This window comes from Perognathus longimembris, chromosome 4 (assembly GCF_023159225.1).
Source record: "Perognathus longimembris pacificus isolate PPM17 chromosome 4, ASM2315922v1, whole genome shotgun sequence".
NCBI classification, from domain to species: Eukaryota; Metazoa; Chordata; class Mammalia; order Rodentia; family Heteromyidae; genus Perognathus; species Perognathus longimembris.
In genome coordinates this window covers 66,857,031-66,875,867 of record NC_063164.1, presented here as the reverse complement: position 1 = coordinate 66,875,867, position 18,837 = coordinate 66,857,031, and the positions used below count along the sequence as shown (strand labels likewise).

Sequence of the window (18,837 nt, the reverse complement as noted above, 5' to 3'; positions counted from 1 at the left end):
CCGTTCGCTTTGTAGATTTTATTCCAGCCTTTCCCCTTGGAAGAGATTCCCTGGCTTGCCATCTTTCTTGTGCTTCTTCTGCACATTTAGATTGTAAATGTTAATCAACAAGCACCTGTGAGCACCGTTTAAGACCCAAAGCAGACCTTACTAAGTACTGTTGTATAAATCTTAGAAGTTCACAATTATATACAGATACCTTCCCTCTCTTTTTTGTATATAAAGTCAAATTTGGTTTCCCCAGTGAATACAGTTTTAATATAACAACCAACCCCGAGCCCTGTATTTAATAGTTACTATTTACTGTTATAACCGTAGGAACAATTTTTGTTCTTATATTTAGTTCTTTTTGGACTGGTGGTATTTCTCTATGAACCCCTTTGATTCACTTGGATCGAACAGGGATACCCTCTATCTGATAACCAGGTAGTCTCGAGGTCCTGGACGTAAATTTAGGAGGGGAAGTTAGAGGTAGTGAAGAGAATAGAGTAAAATGGATGGGGGGTGATGATTTTGGTTTAGTTTCAGTGAAGTGGAAAGTTGGAGAAGAGTAGAATTGGTAGAAAGAACTAGGTTAAAATGATAGACAGTGGATTGTCTGCAGAAAAGAGCAAAGGTGTTAGTCAAAGGAAAGTAATTTTAAAGAAAGAAAATGTGAAAAGAGAAACAAAGAAAAAATACAGGAGAACAAACAAAACAGGAAAACACAAAAAATTACAAAAAAAACTATGAATACAAACAAATAAAAATAGAAAACAAAAAACAAATGCCAATTCAAAAGTGAAATATAAAAAACTTTAAAAAATGTTAAAAAAAAATGGAGTCTTTCTTGTTTGTGTCGGCTCTCTCTAGTCTCTGGTTTCCTTGCGATGGTCTACAGTCTATTTTCCTGTTGCTTGGCTGGTTTTGTTTGTTTTCAGTTTACAGTGGTTGGATCTGCTCTGACTCTCCTCTCCTGCTAGTTAAATCCTGGGGCTCTGTGGTTCACACAGCTTGCAGGTAGGACTTCAGTGTCCTCTGTAGATGGGGGGCACTGAACATCTCAGGAACTATGGCTCCTCCCATCTGCTGTGGGGCCCTTTGCCTTTAATGCCTGGCTCTGAATAGGATAGGCTGTGGATTCAGCAGGGCAGCATGCCTCAGGCCTGTTTTACCTGGCTGAGAGTCACTTGCCCTAGGGGAGATTCCTCCCTCCTAGGTGGGGTGATTTCTCCTGGGTGGAGCTGGCTGTGGAATTTCAGGTGGGATTGGGCTAACTCTGTAATGGGGATGTTTATCTTTCTCGGCAATTGTTTACTCTCCCATCTGATTGTTCCATGCCGCCAGTAACTGCTTGCCACTTTCAGTTTGTTTTTAGAAATTCCAGCTGCTGGAGAGTCAGAAGCCACAATGTCGGTGGGGCGTGGCATGGCACTTCTGGCTGAGTTTATCTGAGTGTGTAATCCTCAGCCAGGGAATGATCCTTCTGCCTGGGCAGAGCTGGGTCTCACAGTTCAGTCGCTCTTGCCCCTTTGTTCTAGCTTTCCCCTGGCCTGAAGTGAGAATGTCTTTCTTGGGGTACTCACACTTTCTCTGTGATTTCGGCCTGTCCATGCTCAGCCTGCAATCCGTGTCTGTCTGCTGCCGTCTGGAGGATTTCTTCCTGGTCGCAGTTGTGTGCTTTAGGTGCTTGGAGTGCGGGGTGCTGTGCTGGTGGGATGCTGCCTGGAGCTCAAATCTGTGTTTTCAGGCCAGCAAAGTCATTTTTTCCTTCCTGGCCAGAATCCCTATACTGTTATAACTTACTTGGGCTGTCTTTCTAGGAGTAAAAGTTTCTCTGGAGTGGTAAAACTGGGATGTCAGCTAGTGAGTGCTCTGCTCCTCCTCCGCCGTCTTCTTCTCCCCCTCTCTGGCCTGTAAATCTTTAATAATGAGAGTAATTAGAACTCTAGTTCCACCTATTTTCCAATACTTAGGATGAATATATTCTAAAAACTTGCAATCATGAAACAAGCATGGGCATCTTGATTGGCCTTACTTTATATTGTCATACTCATGTATTTTTGTGTTATTAAAAGTTTCATGTTTTTTTTTCATGTTTCAGAGTATGACACCAATTAGCTATATATCTATTTTGATTATTTTTAATATATGGTGTGATGTGATATACCAAAACTTAAAAGATAGTTATACAATATGGAATTTTTTAAACTTATTTATTTATTCTCAAAGAGATGTACAGAGGGGTTACAGTTTCATATGTAAGGCAGTGGGTACATTTCTTGTATAACTTGTTACCTCCTCCCTCATTTCCCCCTGCCTTTTCCTCCTCCCTCCCCCCACCATGAGTTAGTTATTCAGTTGGTTTACACCAAGTGGTTTTGTAAGTATTGCTTTTGGAGTCATTTGTATTTTTATCCTTTGTCTCTCCATTTTGATATTACTTTTCCCTTCCCTAGTTCTCATACAAGCATATGCAGTATCCAGGGTACTCAGATGAGATACAGTGTTAGCACAGGGACAACCACAGGAAGGGGATACAAGAGGAACAACAACAACAAAAAGCTATGGTTTCACATGGCATGTTGAAAATGATTACAATAGTGATATAACACTTGTTTCCTTAACATGGAGTTCATTTCACTTAGAATCATCTTATGTGTTCATAAGGGCATAGGTATTGGGCTCTTGTGATCTTCTGCTGTGACTAGCCTAAACCTGTACTAATTATTGCCTATGAGGGAAACCATAAAGTCCATGTTTCTTTGAGTCTGGCTCACTTCACTTAGTATAATTTTAAAAAGAAAGTTTTCAGCAGACAATTTCTAGTTCTACTTGGGTACATGTTAAGTAACTAGGTTGAAAATTCTACTTATGTTTTTCAACAGTTTCTGTTCCTTTAAAAACATGTTTTCATTAAGTTTTATTTCTGTTTTCCAAGTACAAAAGCATATACCTGTACTGCCTTTGTTATGATATAATTTTGTTTAAAACAATAGTTAAGTTAATTTTTAATTACTGGCAGTTTTCCCAGTTAGTAGGAAAAATGTTACCTTGTTTGCCAGTTTTCTCTTCATTTGATTATATGCCTAAATGAACTCTGATCAATGATTACATTTTGTAAAGACTATTATGCTTCTCTTTTCTCATGCATTTTTGGGGAAATTTATTTGTTGTATGGAATTTCTGTGGGTTGTTTTTTTTTTTTTTTTTTTTTTTTGCAGCACTCTATAATGAGTACAAGGCCTTGTACATGGAAGGCCAGCACTCTATTCTTTGAGTCACTCCCCAGCCCAGTACTTTTGATTAAATTTGTTTTTTAGATACAACTTCATTAACATCTCCTGGGCTTCATTTGAGCTTAAGATCATCTTTCTATTTCCCCCTGAGTATCTGGAAATATAAACCTGTGTCACCTTACTTAGCTTGAATTTTTGTTTTGTACTATTTGATTGTGCACAGTAATATATTGGATTGCTCCATATTGATTAATAAGTTACAATGTTTATTAATTTCATGACAAATTTACTTTGCTAATAAGAATATAAATTTCAGACTCCTTAGAGATATAATACTTTTACTTTGCTGTTAATTAATTGCAGTCTAATTATTCAATATCCTGATTATTTAGTTCTTTATTTACCTCTTCCCTCTAATTGCCTGTCTTTTAAGGCACTTAACTTATGATTAATAGCTGCACCAGTAAGTCTGAAAGAAAAACCAATCCCCCCTGAAAGTGCAAATCCAATTAGTAAATAAGTGAATGTAATCCTTAATGAGTTTTTTTTTTTGTGAATGGATGAGATTGAATATTTCATCCACTAGTATTTTACAACTATATTTAAGAAAGATATGCATTTCTCCCATGATGTAAACTATATAGACAGGAAAATAAAATTTTCCACTTGTGTAATTTTAATACAACTCTGGTGTTATCTGTGGGCAGCTCACTTCTGCACCCTCCATTGTGCAGCTGGGAGTCCCTTTTGTGGCATAAACTTTTGCATTTTTCTTGAACTTTTAAATTTTTTATCTCTAATTTCCAACCAGTCAGAGTGAATTTGATATAGTTTTACAAGATAATATAACTTATTATTTTTTATTTTCTACCAATAAATGTCCATGTTTTGAAGAAACCTGGACTAGACAAAAAATAGGGACATTACCCTACACATTTCAAAGAAAGAACACTATTAGTACATTTCTCATATCTTTAGTCATAAAGAATTCAGAACCATTAAAGCCAAGAAGGAAACTGAGGTTAAGATTGTCTAATGATTTGAAATCTTGGTAGAAATTTTATTTTATTAATCATGAGATTTATGGTAGGATATGGTCAGCTTAATATATGTCTATTCGGAGCTCTCTAAATGCTGTAGTGTTGTCTTAAATTTCTACATTTTATTTCCAGTTGGGCATTTTGGACTTTTGTTTTTTTTCCTCTTGGTGACAGAGAACAAGATTAAACCATTGGTTTGACAATATGGGATGAGTGTTAAATGCTTACTACATGCCTAGAAACAGATGCTGTAAGAAACATTTCCAGGTTGATAAGTAAAACTTTTCAAACAATTTCATTTCATTATCTTTTTTAGTGTCATGGTTAGCTTTTTTTTACTGTCTTCTCTTTATGTAGACTTACTTATGTTATCATTTAATGATAATATATTATTTTTAAAGTCTCATTATTTTTTATTTTGGGGCATTAATGCGTGTATATGTGAAAGGAGAGTGTTTAATACTCTTTGGAAGAGCTCTCACTCAGTTGATTGAACAATTGTACTTGTAGGCTTGAGAATTATAGTAATAGAAATAAGCAAGTTGGTACATTCAACTTGATCTTGTACAAAATTTCCTTCTGATGGTTTGACTGTTTTCTGCTAACATAGAAGCATAATGGGTGAGGTATTACTTAAAAACAAAGCAAAACATGGAGATGACAGTAGGAAGAAGACAAACGGTGGGGAATTATGTGAGGTTTAGAGATTGAATTGTGTGTGAGTCTACTGTGCTATGGACTCAGATTTAAAAGGATGACAGATAACCTGTTCATGAAGTTTCTTTCCAGGCATGTTTATTTCTTGCAAGGTGTGTAGGGAAAAGGTAGATTTAATTATCATATTAGTTTGCAGGGACCAGCATTACAAAATGTCATAGACTGAGTAGCTGATACAATGGACTGTTTTATTTTCTCTTACAGACTTAGAAGTTTGAAATTCAAAAGCATATCTGTTTTTATTTTATTTTTGTGGCTTGTACTTGGCTATTTTATTCTTGCATCTTGTGTCTGTCTGTCCTTCTCCTTCCTCCCATCCCACCCTCAATTTCTCTTTTTGTGTTTCTGTACATATGTCTGTCTTGATACTTGAACTCAGGGCCTGGGCTATGTCCCTGAGCTTTTGTACTGAAAGCTAGCAGTTTAGCACTTGAGTAATGTTCCAATCCTTTTCTCTCTCTCTTTTTATAATTCAAGATAAGAAACTGGTGGACTTTGCTGCCTGAAATATCTTTGAATCACAATCCTCATATCTAAGCCTCCTTAGTAGTTAGGATTATAGGTGTAAGACAACAGTACCAGGCTTAATATCTTCTTGAAAGTTTGCTAGTCATTTTTGGTGGTTGCCATCAATATGGCCTCAGTTACCTTAATTCTATGTTTTTAAAGACATAATCTTAATACAGTTCTGTCCTAAAATACTACAGGTTGACTTCAATGTATGAATTTGGCTGGTAAGGATTGGAGAGAATAAGAGTAATTCCAGGGGGCTGGGAATATGGTCTAGTGGTAGAGTACTTGTCTTGTATACATGAAACACTGGGTTCAATTCCTCAGCACCACATATATAGAAAAAGCCAGAAGGAGCGCTGTGGCTCAAGTGGAAAAGTGCTAACCTTGAGCAAAAAAGCCAAGGACGGTGCTCAGGCCCTGAGTCTCAAGCCCCAACACTGGCAAAAAAATAAATAAATAAATAAATAAAAGAGTAATTCCATTCATAGTGGCTACTTACAGGTGTTAAATTTAAATATATTGGAGTTAAATAGAGCATATGTAAATAAACACATCTGAATCCTATAATCATTTATATTGCTTGTTAATATAGGGTAAACAGTAAACAGAAATTACTTTTAAATGTATTGTAGATAAATGCTTAGAAAGGTAATAAGGAGATATGGAGATGGAATGTAACAGGCAAGTGTGATATTTTGTATCAGTTTGCAAGACATATCAATAGGAATCTATGGATACTTTAATGTCAGAGAAAACAACATACATTGATGTGAAAAAATAGGTGGTAATAACATATTTAAGACATACCTAGAGCTGGGGATGTGGCTTAGTGGTAGAGTGCTTGCCTAGCATGCATGAAGCACTGGGTTCGATTCCTCAGCACAACACAAAGAGAAAAAATAAGTTGGAAGTGGCACTATGGTTCAAGTGGTAGAATGCTAGCCTTGAGCAAAGAGACCAGGACAGTGCTCAGGCCCTGAGTCAAAGCCCTAGGACTGACAAAAGAAAAAAAAAAGAAAGAAAGAAAAGAAGAAGAAACACCTAGGGAACACAGTGCCTCCACAAAGATAAAAAAAAGTTATTAAGTAGAAGCTCCTTATCCTTTGTAATTTTTTTGTCTAATCAAAAGTTAAGGATATCAGGGTATCATATGATGTCTACACAGACATTAAAGAGGTATAACTTACATGGAGATAAAAAGCATAATTCAAAGTGTGCAGATCAATGAGTTTTGACAATTGTAAAACCCTGTGTAACTCTTATTCCTTCAGAAATTGCATCCATTAAATGTTTCTTCCTGGCTATGCATTTATTCTTCCATCCAGTTAAACATTTGTGCACTGACCACGTGCTGTTTCTGGAAGCATGGTTGACTGGCATTGTCTTTCTTATTTGTTTGATTGTATTCTTTATAATAACAATAGCTAGATAACCAAGTCAATAAACTTTTCAGTAGTTGGAAGTTTCATACATATAGTACATGTTGGGATCCAGTTCAAATCATGTCATTCCAACTATGCAGGATGTATCTTTAGAGAATATGCTAGGTTGCCTCCTGATGGCTGAATTAAATGTTAGATGCCATATGAACTCATACTATTCTTTTTTCTCTTTTTCCTTGTCTGTTTGTTTGACTGATTGGTTTGTTTAGTTTTGTTTCTCTTGTATTCCCTTCCTGTGGCTGTACCCTCGCTACCACTGTATTACATCCAAGTACCCTGGATACTGTTTATACAGGTATTAGAACTGGGGAAGGGAGAGGGAATATCAAGATATAGAGTCAAAGAACAAAAAGACAAACCATTCAAAAAGCAACACTTACAAAACCATTTGGTGTAAAACAACTGCACAACTCTTGAGGGGAGGAAGGAAGGAAATGAGGGAGGAGGTAACAAATAGCAAAAGAAATGTACTCACTGCCTCTCCTATAAACCTGTAACCCTTCTGTATCACACTTTGACAATAAAGAAAAAAAAGAAATATTTGCTCTTTCCTTACTTTAAATGCAAGTGAGGGTTTATCTATCTGATCTATTTACTCATTCATATATATATATATATTTATGTTATGTATATGTATATATGCAGACATATGTATAGACCTTGATTCCCTGGATATATGTTAAGTTTTAATCTTCCTCCATGTAAAGGTCAGTGCTTCAATCAATCAGACCTAGAATTATATCTGAGTATTTTTTCCAAGCTTACTCATAGATTCATCAATGTATATAGAAACTCTGTAAAAATTGTCTGGCATCAGTCACAGAAGATACAACATAGTTATTCAAAATATTGAAAGTTTATTTGTTACTGAAACTTCTGGAAACCCTTCCAGCAGTCATATAGCAGCTTCTAGGATCCTTTGGCATCGCCAAGGATAGCCTCATAAAAAAGATTAAATGAATTTGCAAGCATTATGCAATTTTGTGGTAAAGAGAATATATGACTCCAAATAAAAATGTCTAGTAGTAACTAAGCTCAGCCTTTGGGGGGAAGTAATAACTTTCTAATTGAACAAAACAACAAATAGAACAGAAACCCCAAAGAAAGTTGTTTATGTTCTTACTTTAATAAAGTAGTTACTTAGCCCCCTGAACTTTACCCACATTTTATGATTGCATTTGAAATTTAATTTCAATTAATAAGGAAAAGGGACATGTTTTAAACGAAAATTAGTGTAATAGCACATAGAGCATATGGCTGATATCACTGCTGAGTCAGCAAGAAGAAAGAGCACACTCCAAGTAGTAAGATGGTTTCAGATAGTTTTCCATATTTTAAAGTTTTCCTATATAGAGAAATATTTTCAAAAGGCATATGTTGAATGGACTTATATATAGATCATATGTGTATATTGAAAATAGCATATGGACAACCACCAATAACTTAAAACGGGGCGGGGGGATGGGAAGAGTTTGGTGTTGGTGGCTTATATTTGTATTCCTAGCTATTCAAGACACTGGAATCTGAGGTTTGAGGATGGAAGCCAGACTGAAAGGCTGAAAGGCCCATGAAATTCTTATCTCCCAATTAAGCAACACTTGCCTAACAAAGGTGGAAGTGGAGCTGTGGCTCATGTGGTACAACAGTAGTCTGAGTAACAAAGCTCTGGAACAGTGCCAGGCCCTGAGCTCAAGCCCCAGGACAGGCACAAATACACACACACACACACACACACACACACACACACACACACACACACACAAACAACAAAAAAAACAAGAAGACAAAACAAGAAAATGAAGGAAGAGTACAGAAATATAATATGAATGGAGAGAATATTTACACATGTTGTAAATTTCACAATGAAACCACTTGGTACAATTAATTTGTACCATTCTTTTTTGTTGTTTTCTTATTTTTATTTTTTATTTTTATTGTCAACGTGATGTACAGAGGGGTTGTAGTTACATACATTAGGTAGTGAGTATATTTCTTTTCTAACTTGTTAAACTCTCTCTCAGTTTTTCCCACGTTCCCTCCTCCCCGATTTCCCCCACCCAAGTTGTACAGTTAGCTTACATCACATTGTCTTGTAAGTATTGCTGTTGCATTGGTTTGCCTTTTATCATGTATCTCAACATTTTAATGTTCCCCTTCTCTTGCCTAATTCATACAAACATATATGAAACACCCAGAATCAAATACAGTGAGTGACAAATGGGGCTAAATTGTAGGGAAAATGAACAGAAATAAAAAGAAAGAATTTCACATAGTACTTTAAAAATAACAACATCACTGATAAAGCACTTGTTTCCATATTTTGGAGATCATTTTGCTTACCGTCATCTTTGTGATCATACATAGCTACTGAGCTATTGTGGTCTTCTGCAAGAACTATCCTAGACATATACTAATTATTACAAATGAGGGAGACAGTTTATGCTATTTTGGGTGTGGATCACTTCACTTAGTATACTTTTTTCTAAGTCTTTCTATTCTCTTATGAATGAGGCAATGTCACTCTTTTCGATAGAAGTATAGAATTCCATTTTGTATATGTACCACAATTTCTTGATCCATTCATCTACTGAGAGGCATGTGGGTTAGTTCCATATTTTAGCTATGGTAAGTAATGCTGCAATGAACATAGTAAATGCCCATAAGTGGTGTTGCTGGGTCATAGGGGAGCTCTATTACAAAGTAATAGTAATAAAAGCAGCTTGGTATTGGTACAAGAACAGGCATGAGGACCAATGATATAGAACTGAAGATCCAGAAATGAACCCACAGACCTATAGCTACTTAATCTTTGATAAAGGAGTAAAAAATAATAGGATGGAAGAAAGCCTCTTCAACAAACAGTAAAATTGGTTAAAAACCTGAAATTAAAGCTAGATCCTTATATATCACCCTACACTAGAATCAATTCCGAATGGTTCAAAGACATCGTGGTAAAAGCAGATACCCTGAAAACACTGCAAGAAGGAATAGGAGAAACACTTGGACTCCTTGACACAGGTTGAAACTTTCTTAATAAAGGCCCCAAAACACAACAAATCAAAGAAACTTTGGACAAATGGGATTGCATCAAACTGCAGAGTTTCTGCGTGGCAAAGGACATAGCTTGCAAGATAAATAGGAATACCACAGATTGCGAGAAGATCTTCACTAGCCATACATCAGACAAGGGCCTCATATCTAAAATATACTTAGAACTCAAAAAATTAAGTTCCCCAAAACAAATCTTCAAAGAACCAACTGCCCCCTCAACAAGTGGGCTAAAGACCTAAAAAGAGACTTCTCTGAAGAGGAAATGAGCATGGCCACGAGACACATGAAGAAGTGCTCAACATCACTGGCCATAAAATAAATGCAAATCAAAACATCATTGAGGGGGCTGGGGATATAGCCTAGTGGCAAGAGTGCTTGCCTCGGATACACGAGGCCCTAGGTTCGATTCCCCAGCACCACATATGCAGAAAACGGCCAGAAGCGGCGCTGTGGCTCAAGTGGCAGAGTGCTAGCCTTGAGCGGGAAGAAGCCAGGGACAGTGCTCAGGCCCTGAGTCCAAGGCCCAGGACTGGCCAAAAAAAAAAAAAAAAAAAAAAAAATCATTGAGATTCTACCTCACCCTGGTAAGAATGTACATTATCAAGAAAACTAATGAAATAACAGATGCTGGAGCCGATGTGGCCAAAAGGGAATCCTACTACACTGTTGGTGGGAGTATAAACGTGTTCAACCATTCTGGAAAAGTCTGGAGGTTCCTCAAAAGGCTAAATATCAACTCCTTTATGACCCAGCCACCCCATTAAAATTTTAAATGTACATATTTCCAGGCTCAAGTATTTATAATCTGTAATCTCAGTATTCTGAAAATGGAGACAGAATGAGCATGAATATGAGTTTATTACAGGCTACATAGTGACATCATCACTCTATAGCTCATAACCAAAACAAAACATAAAAATTCAAATAACTGTTGAAAAAAAAATAATGCTGGTCCTGAACTGATGGCCTAGGCACTGCCCATGAACTCTTTTTGTTCAAGACTAGTGTTCTACCACTTGAGCCACAGCTCTACCTCTGCCTTTCTTAAAAAGAAAAATGATTAATTGGAGATGAGAGTCTCAAGGAATTTCCTGGCAGGTGGTTTCAAACCATGAGATACCGCCCCTTTCCCCAAACATGAAAGTATTCTTGAAACTGTAAGAAAAGTGGTGATAGTAGCAGACAGAGGATCCTGTAGTTTAGGCAAGTTAGTCATGCTCCACTTTGAATTGACAAGACAGGGGTATTGCAGAAGCTGGAATTTTGGCTACTTGAGAAATAGAACAATATTTGCAAATGAATAGCTTATTGGAATATACACACAATAGAGATGTTGATTTTCTTAAATAAACCATGGTCCCCAACTGTGCTTACTTTGGATAGTTTCCTTGTATTCTGAACCATCTTTCAGCTCTACCACATTTGTTCCAGAAAGAAGAGACAAACTGGAACTCACAATGAGATAATCATTTCACATGTACCACATGATAAGAGCTTTGTCAGTATTAACCTGAGCCTTTTTTGAAGAAGTACATAGGTAGAATTAAAAACTTCAAATATACAAGGATAGACTGATTTTTAAGTAAATAGAAAAAATTCATGAAGCAACTTAGTTTTGTCACATGGAATAATAAAGTTAGAATTCTTTCAGCGGTGTTCTAAATCCATAGACTATAAAATTAGGACAATTTGAATAATGCTTAAAGTGGTAATAAAATATAATTTTGACTTTATCCTAACTAAAGTTTAAAGTACATTATCAATAACTTTGATTTATTAGAAATGATGTATTTTAGCCATTTAAATAATTGTTATTCAGTCATTTCAGATTTTGTTATAAGAATGTTGATACTGTTTTCAAAATTTGTTTTAGCTCACTTACAGTATTTTTAGGTGGATATGAAAAGACTTAAGTTATCAATAAATAAAACAAAGCACTCAGAGAAAGGATGCCTGCCTAAAGCCTCTCTACCTGAAAGGATCAGGCTAGGCTGCTCATACTCCACGAGAACCATTCAGTAACAACTGTTTTTGTGTGTACTTTTCTGTTGGTAGGATGAAGAGATGAACTATATATTAGGGCCATTTCTTGATAGTTTGAATCATTTCATGCATCAAAATTTTAGAAAAACATACACATAACAATAGGGGATAGATGTAGTGAAACTCTTCACTTGTGAATCAGCTTTTAACATTTAGCATTTCCAACATTTAGCAGTTATTTTACAGAAGAGTGAAATGAGAATGAAACCAACTTAATCATTAACATTCCACAGTTATTTTCTAAGAAAAAAATACCCCAATATGTTACATATTTTTTTGGATTTTACATATGATATGACTCACCCCTCCATATAAACACATGCACAAAATAAATGCATTTTACTTATCTTTCAAAATATCTCTTTTGTAACAATTTTTAGCTTGATCCTATTGGTTTGAATTCTTTCCCTTGCACTTAGTAGGCAAATACCCTATCACTTGGGCTGTGCCCCCAGCTCTTTTTTCTTTTGTTAGATTTTCAGGTAAGATCCTGACATTTTGCCAAAACTAGGCCGGGATAGATGTTAATCTTATGCCTACTGAATAACCAGAGAACAGATTCTGTCACCACATACATTCCCATAGCAACAATTAGTATTGTTTCTGTGCCAGTACTAGAGCTTAAACTCAGGACCTTATGCTCTTGGTTGACATTTTTTCCATGAAACCACTGGAGTCATGTCTCTACTTCCAGCTTCTTGCAGGTTAATTGGAGATAAGAGTCTCTCGTATTCCTCTGCCTAGTCTGGCTTGACCCTCAGTTCTCAACCTCCTTAGAAGCTAGGATTATCAATGTAATTATTATTATTATTATTTTTTTGGCCAGTCCTGGGGCTTGGACTCAGGGCCTGAGCACCGTCCCTGGCTTCTTCCCGCTCAACGCTAGCACTCTGCCACTTGAGCCACAGCGCCGCTTCTGGCCGTTTTCTGTATATGTGGTGGTGGGGAATCGAACCTAGGGCCTCGTGTATCCGAGGCAGGCACTCTTGCCGCTAGGCTATATCCCCAGACCAATGTAATCATTTTTAGTAATTATTTTAACTGCTATTTTGTGTGAATTTGGCCTGCAAATTGGTACTTCATTTTCAAAATATGTTGGAGGAATAGATAAGAATTTTTATTGAGAATATTTTCAGTATAGCAAGGTGTGAAGGTTATAACATTTATTTCATTGCCCTAAATTCTAAGAAGCAAATCAGTGGAAATAATTATTTGCCACCAGAAAAAAAAAAAGTTCAAAAACAAATTTGAATTTATTACTAGCTTCCATAGATTATTCTCAATAACATTTTTATTGCTTTAAGATACAAAAATCATGGTTAAAGAGCTGATACACAGCAAATCATATTTTATGTTTTTATTTTGAAACAATCATTTCAAGTATTTTTTGCACTTAGTAATATTCTTTGCCTAAATATCTTATCATATCAACAAATTGATTCTATTTTAAATTTAGCAAGTTATTTGATTTTTTTGCCTGATTAATTTATTTTAGAATAACTGTCTAACCAAGTCATAGTTGCTCAATTTTGTATAAATAAGTCAAGTCTGTGTTTAATATTAACTCCATATTTATTTTGAATATCTCAAGTATTATGTATATAATTTTTTTGTAGTAAGTAAAACTGGGACCTTGTACCTGTTAGGCAACACTGTTCTACTTGAGCGATTCTCTGGCTGTTTTTTTGTTTTTCCTAAATGATAGTTTTCACACAAGATCTCATCTCTTCCTTTGCTATGGCTGAGCTGGAATTCAATGCTCTTGTCTCTACTTCCTATATACCACTTCTTTAGTATTCTTACTTTGGGTATTTTAAGTCATTTACATAAGTGTGTTGTTTCCCTTCTGATAAATTTTTGGATACATGCTGTCTTTTCTAATCTATCTATCTATCTATCTATCTATCTATCTATCTATCTATCTATCTGTCTATTTGTTCTGGATAATTTCTGATTTGTTTCATATAACTGTTTTTTAATGTAGGAACTTTTTCTACTTTTACTTTTGTATCTGGATCACTCTGTTCTCTAAGATTTTTATATAAATGATCATATTTAATCCTCTTAGCAATTCTTTCCATATAATATTGTTATTCTTAATTCACAGAAGAGGAACTGAGACGGATAGGATCTCCCTGTGATATAGGTTGGATAGCCCCAAATGTGTCTATAAAAGCCAGCTCTTAGCCACCTTGAAATATTGTGCCATGTTGATTCTACTTCAATATTATTGCATCACTAGAGGAAACTATATCAGAATGAATTAGAACTCCACTATTTTCTAACTTTGTGTTATATCATGATATAATCCAACAAAAAGATAACATAATTTGAAGAATTCAAACAGTCTATCAAGGGTGGAAGAGAGCCCTTCTAGTTCCAGTAATAGGTACTAGAATTTTAGCCTCTGGCATGTAACAGGCTTCATTTTAGGTGGGGGATTAATATTGATTATGAAGATCTAAATCTTGACATATTTTGGAACATGAAAAAAGTAATATATTTTGTGATTCTTTTTATGCAAAAGCCCTAAATAATAATATAATAATAATAGTACAATATTTATTCTTTTAATACAGGGGAATGCATCCTGCTTTTATCCTGGAGTTCACTTCTGTGGATTGGATTTATCCCAGTAGCACTAGTCTTCCATCTGAGTGTTGACTAGAGATCAAGCAAAGACATGAGGAGATTTGTCTACTGCAAAGTGGTTCTAGCCACTTCTCTGATGTGGGTTCTTGTGGATGTCTTCTTACTCCTGTACTTCAGTGAGTGTAACAAATGTGATGACAAGAAGGAGAGATCCCTGTTGCCTGCACTGAGGGGTGAGTAGTCCTGGGACAGGGCTAGTAGGTGGTTAAGCTTGACAAATACAAAACTTCAAGAGTAACATTTGCTTTATTGAGTTAGATGAGCATTTCGACAGATTTCTTGATATAAATTCAGCCATGAGAAATCCACTTTCCTTTCTTTGGTCTTCTCCTCTTGGAAAAAATAAGCACTAGCCAGCGTATGAGACTTCTCAGTTATCATCATTAAAGTGTTCTGAGCTCACATTCAAATTGGACAGAAAGTATAACTTAGACTTCAAGAAGCCAAAATAATTCAAAGAATCAGCACATAATACAAATAGGAAATGTCCTGAAATGAGGGCGGTGCAGGTTGACTCAAACAGTAAAGATTTCTAACCTTTAAAACAGTATATGTGTATATATATATATATATATATATATATATGTATGTATAGACATATATGTGTACAAATGTATGTGTACATATATAATACATATATTCATGTATACATATATGTATATATACATACACGTGCATATATATGCATAATATGTATGCATATGTATTCAAGATCAGATTCAAGCTGCAGGCCACTATTTGTTAGCAATATGTTAGGAACAAAAATATAATTTTAAGTATATTACAAAGTCATTCTATCTCAGTAATTTTTTCCTTAAGGGCTGCTTTCAATCTCTAGATAACAGTGAATTCTAAGGAAACATAATAATGGTGATTTACCAAGCACAGACATAGAGACTCATTTTCTGAAAAATGATTCCAAATAATTTTCTCTATTCTTCTCTTTTGAATGACTTTGAGAACCAAAATGTATTTGTATTTTTCAAATAGTTCTTATAAATGAGTTTCTAAAGATCCTAAGGGTACTCAAAATTAGTTTTATTGTCATTGAAGAGACAGATTCTCTAGATATTGCAGGTTTCCTCCATTTATGTATGTATTGCTTAAAACAAAAGATTCTAGTTGAAATGTTAGTAACTTTTTGAAAAGTGAATCTAAATTAAGCTAAATTATGGGTTGAGAGACCATTTAATGATTATAATATTCTGTGTGTGTGTGTGTGTGTGTTTTGGGGCTTGAAAGCAGGGCTTGGACCCTGTCTACAAGACTTTTGGTTCAAGGCTAGCCCTCTACCCCTTGAGCCACAGCTCCACTTCTGGCTTTCTGGTGGTTAATTGGAGATGAGAGTCTCATGACTTTTCTTCTGGGGCTGCCTTTGAACTGCAGAATTGTAGTCACACACTTCCTAGGTAGCTTTGAGCTGACATCCCCACATATCAACCTCCTAAGTAGTTAGGAGTACAGGAGTAAACCATTAGTGCCTGACAATATTCTTTTAATGATATAGGTATTTTTGGTCAAAGAATTCTAATAAATTTCATTTAAGGAAACATGTGAGAGAATGTCTGAAAATTAGATTTTAAAATTTTACTTTGGATAGATTGCTCAGTTGGGGAAATTGAGTAACTTTTTTTTTCAAAACAGGTCTAAAAATTACATGATATTGTCATTATTTTTATTTCATATTTTTTACTCTGTACTGCATTTTGATCTGAGTACTTCAAATCCCCTAGGCTGCATTACCTGATCTGTACATATATCACTTTTCTCCTCTGAGTTCAAAATTATGCCAGGTGACCCAATGATGATTAGTCTACCTATTGCCTCCCATTTTAGCTGAATTCATAGATGCATGCCACCAGACCTGGTTCATTCTGTTGAGATGGAATTTTGTTAACATTTTTCATAAGCTGGTCTTGAAATACAATCCTCCTATCTCCATCCCCTAGGTGTCTGGGATTAAATGTATGAGCCAGTATCCTTTGCCACAATAGTATTTAACTTTATAGAAATAATTCAGAGAAAATATTTTGGGAGTGACTTATTTTTGTGAATTTTCAGTTTTTATACCTTTCATGCATTTTTATACCTTTAATCTATAATTATTCTGGGAAGAACTTCATGAGTCCATCAGTTTTTGATGAATGAACATGGGATTGATTTGCTGATCTTCAGTGAAAACCCAAAATAAATCAACTTTCTCTGCTTCATTTTTAGAATCAGTTGATTTGCATCTAGTCTAAAAGTGGAAATATGTTTTGATGGATAACATCAGTGTTCAATGATCATTTTGTCATTTGTTGAATAGAATCATCTAGATTGGTCACAAAACATGTTATAACCTGACTCAGCAAAACTATGACAGCCTTTTCCATGATCCTTTAAAATGTAGTTTTCCTCATTTAGAACTCCTCATTTGGAACTTTACTGCTCAGTCTTAAATCTCAGAATGTGAAACTTAATGATGCAAGGCAAATGTATTTTCCTAATACTAGAATTACAAAATTAAACTATGTTGCCTTTATTTCTAAGACTTACTGTATTACAAAAAGTCTACACAGACTCCTGCAACAAAATACTATAGACAGGGTAGTTTGATAATAACAGGAAATTATTTTTCCTGGTTTTAGATGCAGGGTAGTCCAGCACTAAGGCACTGTACAAATGGTGTCTGGGAAGGGAATTTGGTTATAAAAGTCTGTCTTCTAACTAACTTTTCAGGGGTGAGGGCTGAGAGATCTCTCTGGAGAGTGTTTCTTTTTTGTACAGCAGAGAATTGGACCAAAGGCTTTACATACAATAGACAGGTGTTCAATCACTGGGCCAAACCCCCAGCCTTCTACGGCATTTTTATATGGGTACTAATACCGGTCCTGAATTCTATCTTCATGACCTAATCACCTCTTGGTGGCTCCACATCCTAGTAAGTGCCATACCTAGGCGTTTAGCAGCATGACATAAGAACTTAGAGAGTGAGAGACACACCAACACCTAGCCCATTACAGTTTAATGTTTTACATTAATATTATTTTTATCTCAAAAGTAGAAAATACACTGGTGATTTTTATGTCATTTTGTATTGCCACTCATTGTTTCAGAATATTACTATAGGAATTTTTTACTTCATATTTAAAATAGGTTCTTTATAATTGGATGATGCAGTGGCAGGTACAGTAGACTGAAATATAATCCACAGCTTGGACTGGGAAGAACCTCTTACTGCATTGCACTTGTTACGGTGCCCACAGAGTATGCATTTGGTATAGGAAAAAAGACTTGCTTGGAGCTGAGAAGTAGCACTGAGACAGAAAAGGTGCAGATAAAGAGGCATTGGAGATTCAAAAGCAGAAGCTGGTTGTATACTAAGGACCAAAAGACACATAGGAAATAAAAGTGTCAAGGACTATGTATTTTGCAAACACTCTTTGCTTTAGTCTTGGGAGACATGAATCAGACTAGAAAGAGAGTATTTGAACCTGATGGACACTGTCTATTTTACACATTAAGCCATTAATTCAAATGTTTTCTCAGAAGTTGGCAACATTTTTAAACTTCAGCCATCAGTCTTAAAACATGAACCATCAATCTTAAAAATCAGTTATCTGGTCAATTTTTAAAAAAATAGTTTTCACTTTGTGTTCTTTTTATAATATGAAATTAGAATTTAATTTGAATCAGCATTATCATTTGTACATCGATTACTGAATGATGTTGTAAAAAGAGATGATTTCAGGACGTTTATGGAAGTAGTTGGACTTGTGCCAGTATTAGATATAGATCAGTGCAGACATTTTCCTTCATTTTGTGGAGGTAACATAAGTACATATTAGGGGAGCCCATAAGTTCCTCCATGCCATCCTACTTCCTCTTAGAATTAAAGCATACTAACGGGTATTTATAGCTCCTGACTAGCATGGAATACTAAGTGGTGTTATTCCCAAGCTGAAATAGTTAAAAAGGCTATTTGAGAGAATTTTGATAAGCCAAATACTGCTCCAGTGCACCTGCAAATTGTCTGGTGGTCCTGTGAGGGCATGTGGCAGGTTGACAGGATACTCTGCCAGGATACTCTGCTGGATCTTAGTCCTGGGCTCATGTCTACTGGCCATTGTGCTCCAGGAAATGAATCAATCTCCCTAGGTCTCACATGTACCATGGCAT

The 18,837-nt window shown here is 35.6% G+C and overlaps 1 protein-coding gene across 3 annotated transcripts in view; it reads left to right on the top strand.

Annotated features, from left to right (window-relative positions):
• The first annotated feature begins 14,597 nt into the window (after positions 1-14,597).
• Galnt13 (polypeptide N-acetylgalactosaminyltransferase 13) overlaps positions 14,598-18,837 on the top strand; it is a 500,698-nt gene continuing 496,458 nt past the window's right edge. For 2 of the 3 annotated variants that reach the window (XM_048345455.1, XM_048345454.1), the window contains exon 1: positions 14,708-14,849. In XM_048345455.1, the coding sequence (XP_048201412.1) occupies positions 14,708-14,849 (142 nt within the window). Of the gene's footprint in view, positions 14,850-18,837 lie in introns of all 3 variants that reach the window. The other variant, XM_048345453.1, reaches the window with a different exon arrangement.